Source organism: Cryptotermes secundus, unplaced genomic scaffold, assembly GCF_002891405.2.
Source record: "Cryptotermes secundus unplaced genomic scaffold, Csec_1.0 scaffold319, whole genome shotgun sequence".
Taxonomy (NCBI): domain Eukaryota; kingdom Metazoa; phylum Arthropoda; class Insecta; order Blattodea; family Kalotermitidae; genus Cryptotermes; species Cryptotermes secundus.
This window is the reverse complement of record NW_019724587.1, coordinates 1,745,355-1,770,399: the sequence shown is the minus strand read 5'-3', so window position 1 is coordinate 1,770,399 and position 25,045 is coordinate 1,745,355. Positions and strand designations below refer to the sequence as shown.

The 25,045-nt window shown below is 35.1% G+C and overlaps 1 protein-coding gene across 1 annotated transcript in view; it reads right to left on the bottom strand.

The window, feature by feature from the left end:
- Positions 1–7,973: 7,973 nt before the first annotated feature.
- The window catches only part of LOC111862320 (titin), a 584,441-nt gene continuing 567,369 nt past the window's right edge, over positions 7,974–25,045 (bottom strand). The window contains exons 22-23 of the mRNA XM_023847603.2: positions 23,328–23,864; positions 7,974–10,379 (exon numbers count right to left, since the gene is read on the bottom strand). Of these exons, the coding sequence (XP_023703371.1) occupies positions 10,197–10,379; positions 23,328–23,864 (720 nt within the window). The 3' untranslated portion in view covers positions 7,974–10,196. The remainder of the gene's footprint in view (positions 10,380–23,327; positions 23,865–25,045) is intronic.

The window sequence follows — 25,045 nt, the reverse complement described above, 5'->3', positions numbered from 1 at the left end:
GAAATCCGCGTCTGTCCACTCGTAGAATGGCCTCTCGCATCGGCGTATCACGTATGCAGGTGTGGCGAACTTTACATGATGAAGAGTTGTATCCTTACCATGATCAAAGGGTACAACATCTGGAACCAGGCGACCACGCACAGCGTATGGATTTGTGCCACTGGATAAAAGCTCATCCCGAACTGTTAAGCATCATTTTATTCAGTGATGAGGCGTCTTTTACCCTGGACAGTGTAAATAATTTACGAAATGTGCATACATGGTCCCATAATAATCCACGAGATAACCGAAACGAAATTCCAAAAGAGATTTTCTGTGAATGTACGTTTAATACAGTTATGTGGTCGGCTTATAGCGCAGTCAGCCAAGATATGTGAGCGCTTGCCAGTCATGTGTCATGTATAGTGCTTGGAAACCTTAAGGACAATTATGACATGGCAAGCGAGTATTTTTTACTTCAATTTTATGGCTTCACGTCACTCACAAGTTAGTTTGATGTTACGTACATTATTAACATTACAGAATCCACATATTCCTGCCAGTTTTAATATGTATTTTGTAATCAACAAGCGTGTAACACCGGTCAAAGTTCGACACTTCTCTTGCCATTATCTCCGTAACCGTTCAACTTTGGACATTGGTGTTTTGGGTTATATCGGCATACTTCAACATAAGGAACACCCTCCCGAAGTTTGGGGCATTCCTCCTGGGACACCCTGTATATTCAAATGATATGTAATGAATCCAAAATACAACATGCAACATATTTTTAAATTGCATCATAAAATCCAAGCAAGTTGGCTTAAGCAGAAATGTTCTGCTTTGTATAACAGCAGCGTCTCTTTCAATTTTCAACCTGGACATCGATTATCCCAACTCTGGTCCACAGTCTATCCAAGCAAATGCCAGAATTTGAATTGGATAAAATAATTACTCACTAAAAATTGGACTTTCATGTTCCTTTAGTAAGTCTAACTAAAGTCCAAAAAGGAGTATATTATTCCAGTATTACATTATTTAACTCTCTACCCCTCAGTATCAAGTAAGTTGCACAAAGGGTCATACCATAGCCCAAGCAGTTAGTTGCTGGCTTCCCACTGCAGCACCCCAGGTTCGATCCCAAGTCTGGTCAAGTGGGATGTGTAGTGGCCAAAGTGGCACTGGGTCAGGTTTTCTCCAAGTACTTCGGTTTCCCCTGTCAATCTTCATTCCACCCATTGCTCCACAATCACCCTCACCTATCATCTGGGACTGGTACATTAGGCCAGAAGTGGCCGCAGGGACTTAGTCCCACTCCACTACCAATAATAAAAAAGTTGTACATAACATTAATAAATTTAAACATAAATTGAGAAAGTTTCTTATAGAAAACTCTTTCTATTCTGCTGAAGAGTATCTTGAGAGGAATAATAAATTTTATCTTGGGGTATCCCAGTAATTATAGCTTTGTGTTTTGTTTGCATTCAGTAGTTTCTTATACATATTTATCTTATGTTAAAATAATCTTATATATCAATGTAATCTTTTGACAATTTCTATATCCAATGGTTATGTACCTGAATGGATCGATGAATGATAATAAAAGATAAAAAATAAATAAATACTGCCTCAAACTGGGCTATGACCAGCTCTTCCACATCCTTTTTAAAATTGATTGTTCACTACCATTCATCATTTAATGTCACATACCGTCATCAACTGACAGTGTTGGTAAATAAACCATAAATTAATAAATAGACAAATAAAAGGTGTTGTAAAATGGGGATATGTTTCAGTTAATGTGTGAATCTGTGAACTTGGGAATAAATATCCAGACAGGTATCATTTGACCCATATATTGAAAACAAATTTCTTTTGCATTTTATGATAAATTAACTACATATCAGTGATATGACCAGTGATCATCTCTAATAATATCACTAGTAATGTGGCTTAATTTATAGGTTTGTAGAAATAGTTAAAAAAACAAGTAGTGACTTGTAGGATTTTAGGTTCTCACAGCAGTAGTTACAAAGAGTTCTGTCTTTGGGGGTATACTACCATATAGTCCATTGAAAGTCAAGAGTCTACATGGCATTATATCCCATTCATTCACTCATTCATTCATTTCCTTTATTTTCCATATATCCATACAGGTAATATACCTAGGATGTGGAAATGGTTCCTTTGAAAATAGAAGAGAGACCTTGCTCAAAGTTTATAATGATCTGCCTTTGTATCAAATGTCTACAGCAATTCTAGGACAAAAAACAATGTTACATTCTGAACAAGCATGAACAGATAATGAAAAATCATTAGGTTTAATATTATGAATGAAATTATCTTTTGGGGACCCATTTTACTGAGAGAAAAAAAAAAGGCTAGCGTATCTAGTGCCTTTTGGAAATTTCAAATTGAAATGTGAAACATTTATAGTACTTAAAGATAGTTCAAGATTTCGGAAATATTAACATACATAAAATCGTATAACACAGAGCACATGAATTTAATATAGTGTTTTGGGGTTTCTTCTACCTTTTATCCATGAATTCCATTTGAAGATATTTTACTGTTCCATAATACTATATAATCAATATTTGTTGTCCTTTTGGATGTTACACTAATAATTTTAAAAATTTTAGAGGTAATGGTGAAGAGTACACAAGAGATACCAGAGTATCTCAACACTGTCTTTACCTTTGTATAAGAATTGTCTAATGGCATGGAAGGATGAACAAAGTGAGACATCATCTGGCAAGGAAATAGTTTTCTCCTTGCATAGAACTAAAGCTAAGAGGCAAACAGACAACAAAATATTGGGATATAATGCCTCATCGTCTGGTGAAAGTCAACCAATATTTCAGAGGAACATTCCACTATCTTCAATGTTGAAGAATAAGCCAAGAAAGAAAATTCAAAGGGCTCTGCTTGCTTGCTGTCTCTTGCTTAGTTTCCTCTTGAACCTTGAAGATGAAGGTGATATGTTCATTGAAATACTGATTGACCTCCAATGAGCTATATCCTAGAAGATAGAGCTCTTGACAGTCACTGCTCTGTGACTCTCATATCCAACAGCCAACAAACTAACTAGATGAAACACAGTGCCTCTTGATGTACTAATATTCATGAAGCTCTCAAAAAAAATTCCTGTCTTTCATGGAAACACAAGGCCTGTTACTGTGCCTACAAGATCCTGCCACTATCACATATCTTCTTCAGTTCACGCCCTGATACTCTAACAGTAATTTCAATATTTCATCTCCCATCTATGAGTACATTTCCCAAGCTATCCTTTCAAGTTGTCTGGCTAAAATTTGATGTGCATTTCTCTTCTATGCATACTACATACCCCATCCTTCCTGAGCTCTTTGATTTGATAATTCTGTAGTAATAGATACACAGCTATTATCTAAACAGAAATGCACATGAGGAAGGCAGTATTTGTATCAAATCCATTTTGTTGCAAGTCTTATACACATTCATTGTAACAAATGCTTTGAATGTTTGTGGAGTAATGCTGTCCAATATCTATGCACAGTTTGTTTAGAGAGACACAAAGAACTAGAATATTTATCATGAAGTAACTGCTTGTATTAGTCAAGATAATTATGTTGATGAGATAATAGTGAGAAAAATTATCATGGTAAAACTTGGTAGAACAAGCTTCCTGTTATTCAGCATGTATGAGGAATAAGGTGTGCTGATTTCATGAGAAATACTATTGCAGAAACCCAATAAAAAATGTTTTTACTTTAGTTACTGCATTGTAGTCTTCCTAGGCGAAAGAGCAGATAGACGGGTGAAAGATTTTGGATGCACATACATTAACACAATCGCAAATTCAGTTAGCCTTAACTGTAATGGCACCTTTGTGAGGGAGGATGATGGGTAGTGCTGCTAGTAGTAACTGGGGAAACTATAGTGCTGTAGGTGAACATATGCACATCACAAATTTTTTAATAAACTCTGTGGATTTAGTCTGCAAGTGAACTAATAACTTTACAAATATGGTAAATTTTCTTTGCTAGTTAGATGAGAATTCTGGGTGTTCGGATACAAGATAACCAGGAGTTTACTCCACTTCCTAGGCTCTGAAATATTGTACCTTTTGGTATCATGGCTAAACAGACTACAGGATGGTCCAGACTCAATTAGGCAGTTTTTGATCATTAATAAGTAACCAATCCAACAACACACGGGATAATGGGAAAGTACCTTTTGTTGTCGATAGATGGCAGCATCATACGGTATGCTGTGAACGAGGTCAATACTCTGCCTACTTAGTGCGCATCAAGGAAACGTCATGGCCAATAGACGGCTGTCTATCGAGCAGCGTGTAAAATGTGTGCACCTTTTCTCAGTTACCAACAATGTATCAGAAGTCCAGCGCAGGATGTTGGAAGAGTTTGGACAGCCAGCAGTCCACAGGGACACAATCGCCCGAATAAACAAGCAGTTTTATGAAATTGCCAGTGCTTTGAATCCCAAGCATCCTGGTCAGCCGAGAACTGTCCGAACTGCTGACACACAAGCACGTGTTGCTGCGGAACTGGCATCATCTCCTCAGAAATCGAAGTCTACCCGCTGTTTGTCGGCCCTACTGGACATTTCGAGGACAAGTTTGCGGAGAGTTTTGAGTGACATGAAGCTGACGCCATACCATCCACGGCTTATTCATGTTCTTAACGAGGACGACTTCGACAGGCGACTTGAGTTCACCGAGTTGATGCTGACCAAGTTTCAGGAGAACCCTGACCTTATCCGGAATATTGTCTGGACTGATGAGGCCAAATTTCACACATCAGGATTGGTCAACAAACATAACTGCGTGTTTTGGCAGCCAGAGAACCACAGTGCCACCATTGAATACGATTTCCAGTCCCCGGGAGTGATGGTGTGGGGCGGCGTGACGGGCGAAGGACTGATTGACCTGTTCTTCCTTGAAGGTTGCGTCATGGGGGAAACCTACCTAAAGTTGCTGAGGGAAAGTGTCATCCCAGAACTTCAGAGGAGAGAGAACTTTGATGAACTGTGGTGGCAGCAAGAGGGGGCCCCACCACACCTCGCCAATATTGTTTGGGCGTTCTTGCATCAAGTTTTTCCTCAACGCTGGATTGGCCATCGAGGGCCTGTGGAGTGGCCAGCCCGATCACCCGACATCACCCCACCAGACTTTTTCCTTTGGGGTTACCTCAAAGACAAGGTGTATGCTAATCCCATTGACAGTGTGAAACATTTGCGTAAGGTGATTGTTCAGGAGTTCAATAAAGTTCCGGTGAATATGTGTAGAAAGGCGTGTGAAAATGTTGCTTTGCATCTGCAAGCCTGTGTTGACTTAGGTGGTGCCCAGGTTGACCAGCATCTTGAAAATCAATGACTTATGTGTGTGCAATTCCATTTTTGTAACCATTGCAATTGTTAACATTTATCAATAAAAATAACATCTAATCAAAAACTGCCTAATTGAGTCTGGCCCACTCTGTACTTTCCAAATGAATTCCTAAACACTGTTACGTTTAAGATAATGTTCTTTGCAATGTCTTCTATGTGAATTTATGAACAAAGAGGAATTGCTATCAATTAAAATGATTTGGATAGTTACATAAGGTGAGGGCTGGAATTTCGTTTCTGTACTAAAGGTTAATTTTATTAATCTTCCTGGTCTGTTATGAAGCCTGAATTACTTAAGAAAATTTCAGTCTGTCCTTTCCTATTCAATGTTTATGTGTATTCCTGTATTGGTAAATTTCTTCCTATATTTTCAAAAGCAGATATAATTATGCCGCTCAAATGTTCAGCTCTGCTAATATTTAATGTTACCAAACCTTATCTGTGATTGTTTGTAAACCAAAATATTCAAATATGTACAATCATTTCTTGTTCCCGAATAACAATATTAATACAATTTTTACGTTTTAGTGTACAAGAAACTTTAATGTACATGCAAGTTTTCTGCAACCAAAACTAATACTCCTCAGATTTATTCATATTCTGTTGATCATATAAATAATTCCCTATGGTTCAAGAAAGTTAAAAACAATAACATGTTATAATGGAGAAATTTAGTTTTTAACTTTAATTTTCATACTGTCTGGTATCTTACTTATTTTCTACTGAACCATTCATGGCAGTGGTAACATAACATGTAGTTATTCATACCATTAAATGTTCCTCCCATGTGTGCCCTTCCTCTAGGTAAGCCTGTCTGTAACTACAAATAATCCCAACACATGAGAAAACTGGAGAGAAATAATAACAATTCCGTTTCTCTATAATTTTAAACTATGGCAAGATTTTGAATAAATATGATCTAATAATTCAAGAAACAGGAACTTTCTGCTTTTGATATTAGTGTCTAGATTTACACTGGCTACACTGAAGTTCCTCAATAATTTCCCTTCTTATCTGACACAGACTGTCATAAAGAACCTCACAAAGTCACAGCTAAAATGTGCGGTTATTCTTTTTTACCTTACAAAGGTTAAAGTCTCTCTACCTTAAGTTGATGTATAATGAAATATTCCCTTATTCTACCAATCTATAGATGATTATAATAGTGAGTTTTTTAGTACAGCATATGCAAAATTATAATGGACAATCTAAAAGAAAAAATATTCCACACAATGAAGCCAATAAACTTGTGTTTCTTCAGAGATAATTTTCTTAAAGATTTAGACATTCATCCTCAATATTTCTGGCATTGTATGCAAAATGAAATTATTCATTCACAGAATTTCACCGACAAAACTATATCTGTATGATAGAAAGAATTTCAAATTTTAAAGAATAATAAGATGCAAACTGGAAGGAGAGTACTGGATCTACAAGAACACTGCCTATAAATAGGCCTGCATTCCTCTCTGTCATAAAAACTGCCAAATTTCCTATGAAAAGCTTCTTCATGAATGCAAAAAGGAAGTAATTTACCATAATTATTAAATGAAAGTTCATAATATCGCTATTTAAAAATTATTGTTGGTGATTTTCTTCATGCAGTTTAGAAAATTCAAGGGTTTATGCTCAGTTACATACCTGCCATTTCCTTGTGTACAGAGATGGGAAAAATGATCCAGCTGTACTAAATACAGAGATTATATGAGTGGGCAATGATTGAACTTGTGTAATACTGAATCAGTGTTTCTTGGATTCACAGCTCTTGTTTAGTCACTTTGATGTCATTTCATTCACATACAAACAAAGTTTCATGTACAAGATTTTTTCTTCCTTTGCACCCACAAGATCAAACGAATTTATGGCAAGAATCTTCAGTAAACTACAAATATGAAACTCTGTATTCTATAGCTCCACAGCTTCACCCAGTCATAATATTCTATTAAATATCCATATAGTACAACAGGTCTATGAATTTTATCAATATATCACACACTAAATTTGACACATATCAATGATGTAGGTAATTTCAATGAAGATAACAATGTATAATACAAACAAAGGCTTCATAGTATAAAACTCCATGGTGGTATGCAGTCACTGTTTTTATAATGGAGCAAATATGAAAGAAATATGATAGAAATATTTGCCATTACGTCAAGAAAACAAATTTTCTTTACCTACTGCAAAAAAAAAAAGCATACAATATCACATTAGTTATATGACCAGATTTGATTACTAATGTTCTGTTTCTTTGTTGCTTTCAATATTATTCCCTTCCTCTGCAATCAGAACATTTATATTGAAGACTGATGACTCAGCACAAAGCTACAACAATTTTGTGAGAAGCAAAGTTTAAAAGAAAAAGTCTTTAATTCATGTTGCAGAAGCATATACAAATTATGGAAAAAATACTGTCAATGACAATGATGTACCTCCTTTATTTTGAACAGACTGAGAAAACTGGTAGTAAAATTTGACAAGACCAGTGATAAAACATGTTTTAGTATGAGCTGAAGCAAAACTTCAAAGACAAATAATTTCAAACTAATGTTAAGCCACTTTTACATGTCCTACATGTGTCCCACCCATTAGTTTTGGAACCAAAGCAGTGGAGAAGATGGCAGTTGGCAGTGATGCAGTCAGTTTCTTTTTACAACATGTAGCTCCAATACAGGGCTCAAATTGCAGATATCATCCCTTACTCCTTAGATACAAAGAATGCAATGTAATAAATTTAGAGACAATAAATAGTAACTAATGCATAAAATATAATTAATTTTCTTCAAATTTTCACATTTACACACAACCTTTTATAATACACGCACTTCAACTCATTTCGGTCTTTGGACTTTGGATATTATTGCAGTTAAACCATATACATATCTTCACCAGCTGTGATTGAGCAATAATATCTTGTAGATAGCGGCCACATCTTTGGTTGCACCACAAAATTTAGGCAATGTGAACAGAAATGTTATGATGGAAATAACTGTAGTATGAACTGTCAACTCTACCGAGGTCTGCACAGGAGCTGTACATGACAGATTACCCACCAGTCAGAATTCCAATCCTAATGCCGGTAAAGAGAGTTAACAAAAATACCCTTTTTATAAGTTAGTGTCTCTTAATGCCAACTATGGCCTAACTGGACGGAACATACTTCAGACAGAGTTCTAACAACAAAATGATGTTGGAGGTAACACATTAGGGTATATCTAAAATACCGGAAGTTACCATGACACCAGAGAAGAGCTGTTGCCTTACTTCAATAGTTAATTCCAAAGAGTGTTTCAAATAGAAACATTTTCTAAGTACAGACAAAATACTGACAAACTTCCTTTGTAATGTTAAAATGACAAAGCGAATTTTAAGACTGAATTAGAGCAATTCAGTAATGATGATGTCAAACTACAATAATTTTTATAAAAAGTCTGCAATTTAGACCTTCTGAAGCTAATGGGAATTTAATATACCACCATATAAGATTGGAAGTTTTCATGGTGGTGACTATGAAGATTACTGCCTTCTGAGATGTGGAGTGATTTAGTTTGGTTGATAAGCACAGCAATTTCAAAGGAACCTGTTGCCTCATACTCCAGTTCAGAAGAGCCTTAAAGATGGGGACATCAGGATCCCCTGAAATGTTGGTACCTGTATTATCAAATTACACAGTGTCAAGTCCAAGATGACAGTAATCTTCATATGTCAATGATAATAAAACATACGCAATAAAAATGTGCATTTAATGTATCAATATATTGGAAAGAACATCAACAATGTCTAACAAATCCAACACAACATGTGATGTGGGAGATATACAGACATGAACCATGGTTCTTAATTCAGACATGGTGAGGTTACCTTCTGACATAAAAAGCAAGATTCAAAACATTTTGAAATACAAGATTAAAAAATTATGTTGGTATATGCAAACTTGTTTTAAGGGAAGGTTCACAATAAGAAATACTACAATCTGGCAGGTGATCACGTCTGCATGTTATGAAACCTGGTACCATGCCCAGACACTTTTCATGCTGGACATTAAAAATTCTCATATATTCATCTTTTTGATTACTTACAAAAGCTGGACTATCCAGTGTTGGTTATCACATTCTGAAAATATACACTCAGTGGGGCCTTATCATATTGGCCGACTTCCAACTGAAACTGACATTTGTGCTGCAACATTGGTGGAAGCCGTGCACTAAACATCAGACACACTTTTACTTGGCTTGTCTGCATACACACATAACACATACTCTAACACACACTAACACATCTCTGATAACAGGAACATTTCCTGGTTCCCCTTATATATAGTAGGTTGTTTATACATATTATTAAAAAAACTAATTTCTTTATTAAAACGCAACCTAAATGATTTGGGTATAGTTCTTTTTACATATGCACATCATTGTTTAGTGTTTATATACCCAAGTCAGTATATCAAATTGTTTATTTGGTTATTATTCTCATGACACATGAGTCAGTAGTTGCAGCAGTCACTTGACTTGGAGCACCACCAGTAGTCTCAGCAGCTGTTAGTATAACTGATAAAAATGGGAATAGGAATAGCTTAAAGCAAGGAAAGGATCACACTAGCACTTTCTTTGGTTAATCACAGGTTAGTGGTATCAAGTTAATTCCTGTTTTGGCATTATGTACGTACATACAAACAGAAGAATCTTGACAGTAGTTTCATAGCATCTCCCCATGCCATTTCTGCCTTGGAGTTGTTTGGATGGAAGATCATTGAAGCTTGTAATCATTTACTATTTCCATTTTAATATCTATTATAGCAAGGAAAATAAATAAATGCAAGCTTAGAGCAGATCTGGTAGGTGGTTGTTAGAAGAGTGCAATGGCTGCTGTTGGTTTTCATTCTTAAGATTCTTCTTCTTCTCCTGCTCTATTGCCTGTATGGAGGCCATCTTGTAGTTTATAGGTCCATATGAGCGATAATCCACATCAGCGTAGTCCAGGTCAGAGAACTCCGGCCGGAATGGCTGTAAGTGATAAGTTACATGAAAGGAAATAGCTCTCTCAAACACATGCTGGCATTTTTTCATAACTTGGTGTTTTCTTATGGATCACATTTTATGTCTAATTTTACTTAAGCCTCTAATTGTTCTCTACTAGAATCTAACATTTGAAATACTGCATGCAATTAAAATGGAGATGAGCACCATTACCTGTGAAGGATTAATCTTATTTAATAATTGATTTGAAGGGAATATCAAATTATTTGTATATCAGAAACATTATATAGTTACTGTGACTGAATATGATTATGCTGCTAAAATAATAATAATTACCAAGAAGTTAATTATAAGTAATAATTTTGAAAGTTAGTGCATCCATTAACTTAAAAATTATAACTATGATGTTAGAAAGTTTAAAGGAATTATTTACACTTTTAATATGGTCAGCATGGGAATAACATGAAGAATCATATTTGTTATGTCAATACATATGGCCATTAAATGCTATAATAGTTCTTTAATTTCACAATGTGGAGTAAGCAATTCTGAATTCTTATTGGCAGTGTATCAATTATAATTGATATCTACACTGTTACACTGTTCTCAATGTAAAGTTAAGTTGAACTTTACTTCATTTGCTTGGGCAATGATTGTAGTAAACGATGATTATAGTGAACTACAACACACAACTGACATGCAACAGAGGCACTTCACATCAAACAGCAATGATTAGTTTCAATTCTCTTCAAAGCTATTACTCTACTCTCCAATAACATGATATCACTGAACAAAGAAGCACATACTCATGCAAATACAACACGGCAAGTAGAAGTGCCATAAGATAAATGATATCATACAGGTGCTCAAAAGGTATGTACAAGGATCAAACACTGCTGCCTCATTTAATGTTAATTGCCATGAAATAGTTCCAACCTAATCAACCAAGGTAGAGTAGAGGAAGTTATACCTACAACTTCTTTCTATGCCAGTTTGCTTCTTCTAATAAATGTATGTAACGCTGGCTTTGGGACGTTCCTGTTGAGAAAATAGACATGTTAATTGGTGGCAATATATAAACTTATTATAAGAGTTTTGTTAAAAAATAATTTTAAGCGTTATATAATAATTCTGTACATCTTTTGAGCACCTCCATGTATCATAAAATTCAAGTTAAGTGAACTGAGTATTAGATATGTGTGTGCTTTCATCATAAAGCTTTGTATAACAGAATGTACATTGAGAGGAAATGGAAATTCAAAATATCAGTTTCATTGTAATATAAGCAGGTCAAATATACAATTTTGCATCTCATATTTTATATAAGGAGCCTGAATAAGAAAACAGCACTTCCCTTAATATGGTCACAGCTCAGATACTCCTACTATATACCAAATATACAGAAGTTCAGAAATAAAAATTAACAGAGATTAAACAACAAAGAACAGAAGGGGCAATCAGTCAAGAACTGCAATGTACCAAGGATCAATTTTGCATTTTTCTGTCTTCAGTTTAATTTAGAAAACTTACAGTTCTGCAGCTACAGCCTAACAAATTGTGTCCAGGTGTAAGAGGCCCTTAAGGTTTAGAATAAAATGCAGTTGGGATGAGGTAACTGGCATATATGGCTCAAAACTGCTCATGGGTAACATAAAGATTTAGTTCCATAATTTTACAGGCATGACCTGAAGTAACTAACTTTAATAAACATTCTACTGAGAAATTTATCCAGATTTGATATGATGTACTTGTACATAATTGTTTAAATAATGTGGAATTGAGACTAAGCCCTAGGAAATGAAAACTGCAAGAGAAAACATTCTTATTATAAGGTATAACTGATTATGTTGCAGCAGTTTTAAACTGATAATAGGAGAATTTGTATACTGTTGAAATATAGTGCTACTATTCAGTTATTCAGTACAGAGGGGGTGGGTTTCCCCATGCACCACGACTAATAGTCTATTGTACGTCCTCCTTTAATTTCTACTGTCGCCATACCCTACCAATACTGGTGCCCACTATCTCCCCTTTCTGCCAGCGAGGTCGGCCCTCTACTGGCAGTGGTACCCGATAACTCTCCCCTTTCTGCCAGCGAGGTCGGCCCTCTATTGGCATTGGTACTCGATAACTTCCTCATCTACCAGAGACATTGGAAACTACTTGGGCGGGAAACATTTTTCCTAATTTTGCTCAGAGGTCTCCTAGACATGAGGATCTTTTACGTGCCATAAATCTACGACACGGGACCCACGGCTTAAAGTCCCTCCCGGAGGACTTGTTCCCTGAATTTTTCCGCCCTTAAAAATTCCACGACCTCCGCCGGGTTTGAAAACGCGTACCTTGAGTCATGAGGTGGGAATGTTACCCCTAGACTACGGAGGCCGCCAGTGCTACTAATTACACTGTATAAATTTCTAAGACATAGTAATTAATGTTGGGAAATCAAGTTACAGGTGTCACCTTACTAAAAGGGGTATTCAGAATAAGGAGCCTCTAGTGCAAAATGGTATTTAAAATATGCAAAGAATTAGAAAAGAGGGCAAGTTGCTCAGCAATCTGAATCTCATTCTTTTATCTTTGAAATTAAATATATGTATTATTGAGTTTTGTTAAAGTTATTTTTCTACATCAACTTTACAGGTGATACAGGAATTTTTAAAGTTCTATAAACAATAGTTATAATATCAAGAACCACCAGCATAGTGACAATGTTTCTGGGAGGCTGAATGTAGCTATGGGTTGTCATGAAAGGTTCTGGATAAATTTTTAAGTCACCTCTTATAATAGCATCTCTTTCATTTTTATAATTTTTGTCTATTTTTAGATTTTATCATAAAGATTAATAATTAATAATATTTCATATTAAATCAGGCAACTTGAAGATAAAGAGGTTCACCTGATTCTAAATGCATGGGCATGGTCAAATTCCACTTCCCAAGTGCCACTAAATCTATGCACCTTGCAAGTATTCATTTAAGTCTTCTGATATATAGTTATGATATTTTGTAATTGCAAGCACGCNCCCCCCCCCCCCCCACACACACACACACAACACACACACACACATTCTCTCAATAGTACTAATACCAGTGATTGTCAGACAAGTGAAGGAAAAATAATTATTTGCAACTACTTGCAAAACAACAGTAGCCAAGATAAATATTAGTAACATCAGTATACCAGGTAATTTTATTATTGCCAGTCTTAAAATACTTAGGCAGGCAGACAGAGGAAATTTGAATATGCAAAGGTAATGATATTCGAGATAAAAATAAAGAAGTAGGAAGAGAAGCTGGTTAGATTTATAAATTACTAATCATAAAAATTTAAGAAATATTCATTCACAGGAACGTGTAAAATGGAACTGCATATGAGTATCATCACACTCATAATAAAGAATTTCAAAGGAATATGATAAATATTGTTCTAAAAATCCTGAAAAGAGGACAGGTTCATTAGACAAGATAAACTGAGACCTACATAATATAAATATTCAGACAAAATTTTATTAAAAGATTTACAGAAGTTCTTAATACTGTATGGTATAATAATTCACCCTGTGACAGTTTAAAGAAAGTTCTGATGTTGGTATATAAAAAAGGGTATTTAAAACGTGAAATTTAACTAAATTCTGTATTTAAGATTCGATTCATGTAAATATTATTCAACACAAAATAATGAAACCCTACAATGACAAACCTGGAGAATACAATGATTTTTATTTACACTGTGCACTATTTTATATCGTTTTTATTGTTTATCTTGACTGTTTCAATGTTTGGAACTTATTTTAATATTATTATTGACATGTTCTATATCCAGGGTTGTATTTCAACCTATGTTTTGGATTTACTGAATTTGAAATAAATGAATGAATGAATGAAAAGAAGAAGGCTGTTCAGTAATTAATATAGTTTTACATGTAACTTGCTATTTGAAAACACAGATAAATCAGCATGAACCAATACTCATAACATATTGATTGATAGTGAAAACATTACACAAAGTCAGTAAAAAACAAACTACGTGTAGCTACAATTCTTTGAGAAGATGACTTATCTAATGAATTACCTAAGAACTCCATAAAAATTAAACTCATTTTCTGCAATGAGCAGGATCAAATTTTCTGGGTGGAAACAAGTTACTGGAGGTGAGTCTTTTGTCCTTTTAATTATTTTGCTTTGCAGTTATATAAAATGGCTGAAATAAGAGGCAATTGTTCAGCATGTACAATTTTGGTTGGTCAAAATTTTAATGCCGATATGTAGGTCAGATAAAAATCTTGGCTATCATAAATCAAATTTGTAATGCAGTTCCTAGAGTGAGAGAAGCACAGTGTATCAGGACTGAGAGAAATAAAATAAGAAAGTCAGATTTTCAACTTTCACTAATAATAAGATGCTATTTAAAAACTGAGAAAAACTGTGCAATGAAAGAGTTCTGATACCCTCAGCCTGAACTAGTAAATACAAAGCCAGGGGAAGAACATGCTTAGGAAAACCTACAAACAGATAAAAAATTCTACTTTTTAATGCTCATAACAAACCAATAAAAATATATGTAGGGTCTTTCAAAGAAGAAACCCTATTTTAATTGCAAATATGTACTGAACTATGAGACAGACATCACTGCGTATGAAGTCGTTTACCACATAACATGAAGAATTTGTGTCCCAGTACTCCAAATTGGAGTAAACTTTTCCATTCTCAGTATAAATTTTTGAGGTTAATTTTATAAAAATATTAACAAAATATCTCTCCCTCCTATATGTTGAATATAACTGCCTCGTTTACTTCTAGAAAGAAAGCACCAGACATAATTTTGCAGAACAATATTTCCTGGAATCTGAAATTATGATATCAGACCATGTATGCATAAAGGAATGAACAAGTATCCAGATAATTTGCACTGTGTAATATAAGTATGCAGTAGCATGTCAAACTATATTTGACAGGTGACAGCTTCAAATACAACCTCATGTTACTGATGTGTTTTTCTCAGTCAGGCAGCTTTATAAATGTGATTAACACAGCAATTAATGCAGTTAGCTGAGGTGAAAAGCAAATAAATAACCCAAGGTTTCGTGGAATAATTATGATAGTATGTTCATGTTTTTGTCAAATGGTTTCAACAGAATCACCCATACTTCATCCTTTGGATTCCTCAAAATTTGTATCATGCAACTGCAAACTACTCTGTAATATGGAATAGTACTACTAAATAACCACCGTTTAATTTCTCCTCACTAATTCTGAATTGATAAGCAGCTCTCTTTTCATCTTTTCTCCAAATTTCTTCTTCAGTGTTTACTGCTCTTGAGTTTGAAGGAATAAAGGATGTTAACCTTTGGTCCATTATTTCTGAATTATCATTAACAATAATGTGAAATGAATGTCCACATAAAGCTCAATTCAGACTTTATGGATCTGATAAAAAGTAGAATGTGGTACAAAAATTACTATTGTATGACATGGAAGATGCCATTAAACATTACAATTTTAATTCACAATATTTTTGAATGTGGTATCATAGGTGGCTGATGCACTATTCTACAAGCAGGAGGGTCATGGTTTCGATTCCCAATGAGGTCACTGGATTTTTAAATTGATTTAATCCTTCCAGCCATACTATGGCCCTGGGGTCAACTCAGCCTTTAACAGAAATGAGTACCAGGAATCTTTCTGGGCGCAATCTGGCAACCTCACCACCTTCTGTGAGCCAATGGCTTAGAAAATGTGGAAGCTTCAACATCTCACAATCTTATGGGCCTCCACGGCCTGTTACATGAATAGCTTTACACTTTTTTATGATGGATAAAACAAATTCCGTGGCTTTAGCCCGCACGCGAACTATACCTACAGAGCGACCACCGCTTGTCGACGAACTTAGTGCCAACTTTAGCGGAAAGAAGGTGTCGCGTGGTCAGCGCAATGAATCTCCACGGCCACTAATTTCAGGTTTCTAGACCAGAGCCACTACTTTTCCATTCAAACACCTCCTCAATTATCCTCAAGAGGCTGATTGGACCCCGTTCCAGGCCCACTATTTCTCAGAAAATCTGATAGCGCCGGGAATCGAACCCGGGACCTGTAGAGCTGTAGCCAGAAACTCTGACCACTAGACCATGGAGGCGGTTTTTATGGTGGATACATAACATAATAAAAGGAAGAATTATCTCTCTTGTTATCTATAGTATAATTAGCTACAAAACAACAGATGTGTATCAGTGGTAAATTAATACCACGGCCATTGATGCACGAAAAACTGTAGAGAATGTATTTTGAAAATAATGCAATGTATACGAATGACTATATACAGGGATTTGATTGGTGACCTGATTTATTGACCACCTATACACACAACTCATGACTACACTTTACAGATCAGTCACGCAAATAGTAGTATCCTCAGTCTATTATAGTCTCCAGTAGCCGTGCCTGGTAATGGCTTCCAACAGTGGATGTTGCCCTTACTTTGGTTTCCCAAACTATCCCCATGCCTAAGCTACCAGATTCTAACAGCAGCAGCTCACAACGACTGAATTGCAGTCCTCTAACTACTAGGCTGGCGGCCATCTCACATGAACCTCCTAGTCTTCACTTCACAGACTAAGAACTGATCTCATTACTCCAAACCATCCAAGTTATAACATCTTGACAAGGACGGCACAGAAAACACCCTTCCTCTGTTGCTGTTAAATTATTGTTTATTAAGAACCTACTGCTTAGCAATGGGCATTGTTTCATTGTTTTCTTCATGGTCATTGCTTAGTAACAGGCCTATATGCAACAATATGTACAGTATACTTAAATGTGGGGCACATCTGTCTCCTCTAAAGGGGTAAGGATATGACTATTAACATCCTTCACGTGGTAAGTTCAGATCACCAGTGTCCTGCCTATTTACAGTTTTGTAAAAATGGATGTCATTACAGATATAGTTAATATAGAGAGTGGCTAAAGCAATGACCTCAATGTAAGAATGAATGAGACTTCATCATAGGTACCAGCTTTCACTGTGCTCAAGCTAAATTTTGCATGAATTTAAAATTCAAATATAAGCATTTTATTATTCATATCATATCCAATGCTTTAACGTTCACTTCAGCAGTTTATGGGGAATCACGCCTTGTGTGCAATGTGATAGCAATATATTATATATCATACTGATTGGGATTATTGGGGTTTTTGACTTTGTCCATTGTCCAACATTCTGAAGAACACAAGAGTTTCTAAAAAAACTCCACTTTCCACTTTAGAGTATCATATGATAGACAAATTCAAAAGCACTGTAATACACAATGTTATACACCAACATCAGAACCCTTTAGAATATATCTCATATTAAATGTTTTACATGAATTGCTGCATTGAGAAAGAATGGCACATAAATTAGATTGCATGTTACCTGACAGAACCTTCATCTATTTCAGGGTAAGTAACAGGATTATGAGTACTATATTAGAGCACAAAAATAAATGATCATCCACGAATGAACCTGCAAAGCAACCATGTGTAAAAAAAAATCAGTTGCCTGTAAAAGTAAAGTAAAGGTATCTCTGTAACAGGCTATGGAGGCACATAGGTTTGTGAGATGTTGAGGTTCCCACATTGTCTAGACAATCGACTCATAGATGGCAGTAATGTTGTCAGCCTTACGCGCTGGCCACCCTTACCCCAAGAATATTCCTGGTGCTCATTTCTGTGAGAGGCTGAGTCGACCCCAGGGCCATAGTGCGGCTGGAAGGATTAGGTAAACTGAAAAAATCCACTACATCATAACTTGATCCCATGACCTTTCGGCTTGTAACATAGTGCCTCAACCAACTATGCTATGGCATGCCCCTATCAGTTACTTGTACAAAATAAATTACAGATGGAACTTATGACATGTTCAAAGTGCTATGTCTCTGTAAATTCTCAAGGACTAGGTTCATTTTGAATACTCAGTCCTGCAATAAAATAGTGAGGTGGCTGAAACTTTCATTTGTATTAGAGGTGTGAAGAAAGAGAGTACCTGTGAGAAACTAAAATCCGTATTCCTCCTTACAACTGCTGAACCTAACAAAATATGTGTATATAAATGAGAAATTTGTCTTACTCATAGTGAACAGTTCAAGTTGTATATTCAAGAACACTAAAGGGATACTAGTGCCTGTACAAACCTTTTCACACATCAATCTCCTGTCCAACATCATGAAACTTCAAGATGGCATATTCTGTAGAGTTTTGTGGTGCTCTATAGTGTGAGAGGAGATGGGGTTCACGCCTGCCATTTCCTGCCAGGGCTAAGTCTGCATACACTATGCTATCTGTGACATAGGGTTCTGAGACATAATAAGGCTGCTGATATTCCAAACGCATGGGTGGGAGATATGTCCTATTGCTGCTTCTGCTGCCACTGTTGTTGGTCTTGCTGTTTTGCCTCGTGCTCCCATAGAGTGGCTGGGGCTGTTGTTTCCCCCCAAGTGCAATCGATGTCTGCTGGAGGTTCAGACTGGTAGTTTTGGTGTTGGAAGGTGTCAGTAATAGATGATGTGATGATGTTAGATTGTAATGGTGGTGGTGGTGATGGTGGTGGAGTTGATGCTGCTGCTGCTGTCGGTTCTGCAGAGAAGTTGACAAGCCATGCATGTTAGTTAGTGTTATTACAGCATTCATATATGTAAATGAAAAGCATTAGTCATTTTAGCAAGTGTAGAAAGAAACTTTCTATGGCTGGTTCAAAATGGAATGCTACAAATATCCCTATTACATTCTACTATGTCTGTAAATGTGAAATTCTTAAAACATATTGTGAAAGGGGTTGACATTGACTGAAATAAGTAAATGAAAAAATATTTTGTTTTGAGGGAACGATTTTAAAAATCTTCTCAGAACTTTAATAAACGAAAAGCCACAAAGTCAATTTTCATCATAAACATTAAACTTTATCATGTACATAATTGAAAATATCATTCATAACAATTCTGAAATTAATTATTGAATACTTTATGATGAAATTTTCCAGAATCATTGTAACAAGAATGGTGGTCATAATGAAAATGTATACAGATTCTGTTACTGTAGATAAAAGTGTGATGCTAGTACATACACTTTAGTTATATTTAAAAATTCTTCAGAAATGAAATTTTCCCACTATATATGGAACGTATACAAATATTAATTTCACTTAGTATCAGATCTACAACTGAACAACAAGAAAAATACTTTGAGTGAGAGTAACACTGGTGAGGACAAAATCACAAAAGATAACATTATATATCAGTAAGGAATAATAACTGGGCAATACAGATTCTTGGATCTCTTAAACAAGAAACTATTATGTTTAAGGAAGAGATGCTGTACTCCACACGTTTTGGAAAAATATGAGCAAAAATACATATTATATTTAAGTACAAAAATGCTTACAATTTATTTTTAGGTTTTTGATAAGACTGTATCATATACAAAACCTTATATTTTTTATTATGCATTTTTGGTAAGATAAAAATACTGAATACTTAGTTACCAGACATTTTAGATGGAGTAATCTAATGAGTGGTGGTAAAAGAATGTTTCAGAATAAGTATATAAAAAAAAGTTACTTTAGATTCCCCTCATAGTAACTGGTCAACTTAAGAGCAATTATTTGATTTACAATTACAAAGAAGCATTTTAAAATAATGTTAAATTTATTAAGGTACTATCTTCTGGAGTGTAATGTCATGTAGCCCAGTAGAAGTTCACTAGTGTTTTGGAGAAATCAATACTTACCCTCTGGCCCTGCAGTTCGAGATAGTATGTTCTTTAGAAACTTCAGGGACGTTTTACTGGACCACATGATGTTACATCAAAGAAGACAGTCACTGATATGAGAACCAAATCTGACTTTTATTAATTAATCCAGTAATTATTAGAAACCTGTTCTTTCTCTATTACCTGATATTAGCAAATAAATCTTTCAGATGCAGAAAATTATAATTAATTCAATATAACTCATATGCATGTACTAATAGGAAAGTCTGTACATCATCACTACTAATGGGTGATTACGTACAGATGCGAAGGTCCGTGCATGTTCTCCTTTTATGGCAAGAGAGAAACAGATATGTTTATTTAATGGTTTCTATAAATTAATTTTTGAATTTCCGTCAAAGGATTGCAATGAAAGCAGATCTCCTGTCATATAAGCTTGCAATTTTCATTTATTACTCTGTAATACTACAGCATTGATGAGGCAGAAAATCCTGTATTTCTTTAGTTATAACCATCCTGCAATTTTATTACATTTTCAAACAATGTAATGTGTGCAGGACAGAAATGTTGTTCATTTTTGTGCCAGGCCATTTATAACATATAACTATTAAAAATACTGGTTATAACATATGATAACAATAAACACCTACTCCTATCACTATTGAGAATTTCATTTTCTGTGGTAAAGAGCGTATATTTAGTGAAAACAATGTTCTGAAATATACATTGAAACTGCTACATGTACTGACTGGTAAAATCCAAATCTACAACAGACTATTGAACTACTCTTTTACTGCATATTTACACATCCAGGATGCAGACTAATACAGGAAATAAAATATGTAATAATATAATGCAACTCACGTGGCACATAAACAAGCACTGTTGCAACATATATGCCTGAGTCCAGCTTAGTAAATGAAAAGTTCAAAATACAATGTTAGAACATTTATTTCTATTAAATATAGAAAGAAAGATGCACAAAAACTTGCTCTTGTTTGTTATACAGAAAGGTTCTTCAAACACATGTTATGTGACAACATGTACATTGAATCTACAGACTGGCTGTCAGTAAAATAAAAAAAAAAGGATACATTAATAATTTATAACTAAAAATTCACAAATAATTAAATCATAAACTGTAAATTGAGGCCACGTCTTTCGTAAAAGTGCTTCATGTAAAAAATGTGGTGTTACAAAATGGATATAACAAGTTAATAAGCAAAAACATTCAGTTACAAAAATATACAAATTGCCTTAGAATGACAAACTTTTAAATATAACAGCTAGAATAACCATAATCATTTACCATTTTATAATCTTCAATATATGTTTCTCTGTGGTATGCAGTAGCGTAGTTGGTTGAGGCACTACGCTACAAGCCAGAAGGTTGTAGAAGTCCTGATGAGGTCGATTTTTTTCAATTTACCTAATCCTTCCAGCCACACTATGCCTCTGGGGTCGACTCAGCCTCTAACAGAAATTAGTCCCAGGAATATTCCTGGGGGGTAAAAGGCAGCCAGCATGTAAGGCTGACAACCTTACTGCCATCTGCGAGCCGATTGTCTAGAAAATGTGGGAGCCTCAGCCTCTCACAACCTTATGGGCTTTCACAGCTTGTTACAGGGATAACTTTATTTTATATGTTTTTCTGTTACTTGTTCTCTTGATACTGGCACGTCTTTGGATACCAATTAATTATGCATGGGCATGAAGATTAAATTTTATGAACTACCTGCACAAAATACACAAAATAAACGAATAACGTGGCATCAATGTCTGTCTGTTAGTTCAGATGTGTAATCTCCATAATACTCCATCAAAATCACAGAAATTTTGAATTGATGAAGTTGAACTAAAAATGACCAAATACATATAATTCTTGTGTGGAAAACCCCTATTTTACATGAAACCAAAATTGAAGTACACTAATTTATAAATGAGTGGTCAGTTATACAAAATATTAATACTTCACATTAAATACAGATTTAATTTAAATGTGAATATTTTTAGCAGTAAATCTATAACAGAATTTAAGAAATATAATTTGATTCCACTGGGGTACCCATTTTCACTGAATACATCTGTTTTATTAACTGCCACATTTTCCATGTTCAGAAGTAATAAATTGTCAGAGCTGTGATATATATATTAATTCATGAGTATGTGTTTTGTTTGTTTCTAGAGCAATGATTATGAGTACACGGTATACAATTATTTGTCAAATAAAATTTCCTATATTTGGAAATTGCTCAGAGAAACAATCAGTACTCTTCACATCATCCAAAGTGAATTGACATTGAAACTTGTAATCATAAAAAAGGAAAAGGCAATCTTAGTGCTAAACCATTACCGTTATAGCAGGGCTATTCTTAGACATATATGGGAATTACTTCTTAGTTAAAGACTGGAATTTGGAAATATTTGAAGAATAGATAAAAGAATGAGAATTTTCTCTAATGGATACATTTTTCCACTGAAATCACAATTTCTAACGCTACCCTAATTGTGGTAATTTGTTAAAGTGCACCACTTATCCCACTTGATATCAGTTCCTTTTTGATAAAATTTTTTCATAAATCATGTATTTAAATATTTAATTCTAGGGCCATGTCCTTTTTCACCACAAGTATGTCAAGGAGAAGAAAAGACAGATTTTGTTGAGAAGTTGATGCATGCTGCAATTGTCAACCATTAGGATTATGATGATTATGATGGTTTGCATGCTACCTTGCAAAGCAAAGCAATTACCTGCATATTCTCAGTGTCTGAGACTGAACTGTTGGTGTTCATATTGGGATTGAGATTAGTTCTCAATATGATCTAAAAATTTGAGGCTCACACATGCCTACTATTATGATAAAGAAATGTAAATACAAACTTAAGAATCAGTGCAAGTAGTAACTGAGCTACAAAAGCCTTGCTTTCTCATTTTTAGTAAAGCACAGGGTTCCTTTAAGATTATGCACAGCTGTCAGATTCAATTTCATGAGTATCACATATTAATCCTGTTCTTATTTATTTTTCAATCTTTGTTACTGCAAGTATTTCTTACTAGAAACATAGAGGCGCACAAAAATGTTTAAAAAATTCAGTTCCCTCAGCGTTCAAACTTTTGTTGCAATTACTGAATTATTACTGCTTCGTGAACATGTTACCGAATTGGTACACAAGAGCAAGCACATAATGCAGCAAAACAGAACAGTATGTCCTATAGCAAAACATTACAACTAACCTGCTGAGAACTATGCTCCTGAGTGTTGGGCGTGATTGGAATAGGGACATTTTGATATGTGTGTTTAACGGACTTATTGCCAATATGTCTTCTGGGAGCTGGCACTGGAAGGACTACTGGATCTAGCCTCTGGTTCTCCTTACTATTTTCATTAACTTCATTTCTGTTGCCAGGCATTACTTGTTGTATATTTGATTCTGGTGAATTCTCCTTGATTGGCATGGTATATAGCTGGAAGGTTTGTGCTCTATAACAGTTCCTGTCCAGTTGTGCACATGACCTGTCATTCTGGTCTCTCTTTGGCAGTCTCATTGAGTGGAACTGAGGATAGTGCTGCTCACTGGTGGAGCTGTGTTTACTGGTGTGTGTTTGTAAAGTACTAAACTTATTTTTTGGCAACAAGATTACAGACTGAGATCGGTTATTCAGATGAGGACCAACATGGCTTCGTGTTGATCCATAACCAGATGATCCATACTGACTGAGCTGGCTTTGTGGCCTACTTGTGGAATTCATATTGCAACTGGTGCGAGCAGGCTGCAAGCAGACAATTTCACGTGCAGGCACACACATTCTGTACAAGCTACACAAATAAAATGTGAGAAATCATGCATAAAAGTGTTACATTTCAAAATTATAAGTGCAGTAAAAACATAAACATGAAATTGAAAATGATATTATAACCAGGGACGAAATGTTGAATACAAACTGTCAAAAAATGGAACTCTGTACTGTGGTTTGTTAGTGAGAATCTCCATACATAAATCCTACATTGCAACTTGAAAAATAAAAACACATTAAATTATGCAAAGCATGAGGAAATACCCTGATGAATATGTCCATTTTACTGATGAAAACCAAGAGAAGAGACATCAGTATCACATAAGCTTTCAGGTGTATGGTGCGAAGTTTGAATATCTTTAAAGCACTGATATACTGTATTTCTGCCAGTATCTTAAATAGTGACTGAAATACTGTTCCTTCCAAGAGAAACATATTTTCTTCTAACCATTATTCTATAAAGGAGAGATAATACATACTTCACAGAATTCCAAATTCTTCCAGGAATTTGAAACTCAAAAAAATTCCACATCAACTTCTTACTCTTTCTGCTAACAGGAGAACATATTTACAGTTCTCCTGTATGAAGCATTATTCTGGAGATATATAATCCCTTCTTCTCACAATTTTGGGATCCTGCTTTTACTTTTCTGGACTGGTCTTATCTAAAAGGCATTTTTGCTTCACACAAATTTCCTTCTAGTAACTCCAACACACATCACAATATTTTAGTGTAATATTGGTGTTAAAATAAATAATCTTGTTACCTGTTTTTCTCCACAGTACTCTATTCATGAGATACAAGTGATCCTTCCAGTTCTATAGTATATTTATTTAAAAAACTCTGAGGTATCAGACTTTTAAAATTCTGTCATCATTCCAGTTATTTGTATGCAAAATGCCCTGGAATCATATCACTTTAGTTTATATGAAGAAACGATTTTGCTCAATACTATCTGTATTAAGATGATACAGATTATGATGGACAGACAGACTGCTGATTAGTACACATTTAAAAATAGTCTCTGAGGATTGGTGTATATGCAATATTGCACTGATAAAGGGAGTCAGACTCATTCACTTATTCATGGACCTGACACTTTCTTGAGAAGCTGCCAATTGTGCAGCTGCTCAAGAACTTTCCAGCAATTTATTGA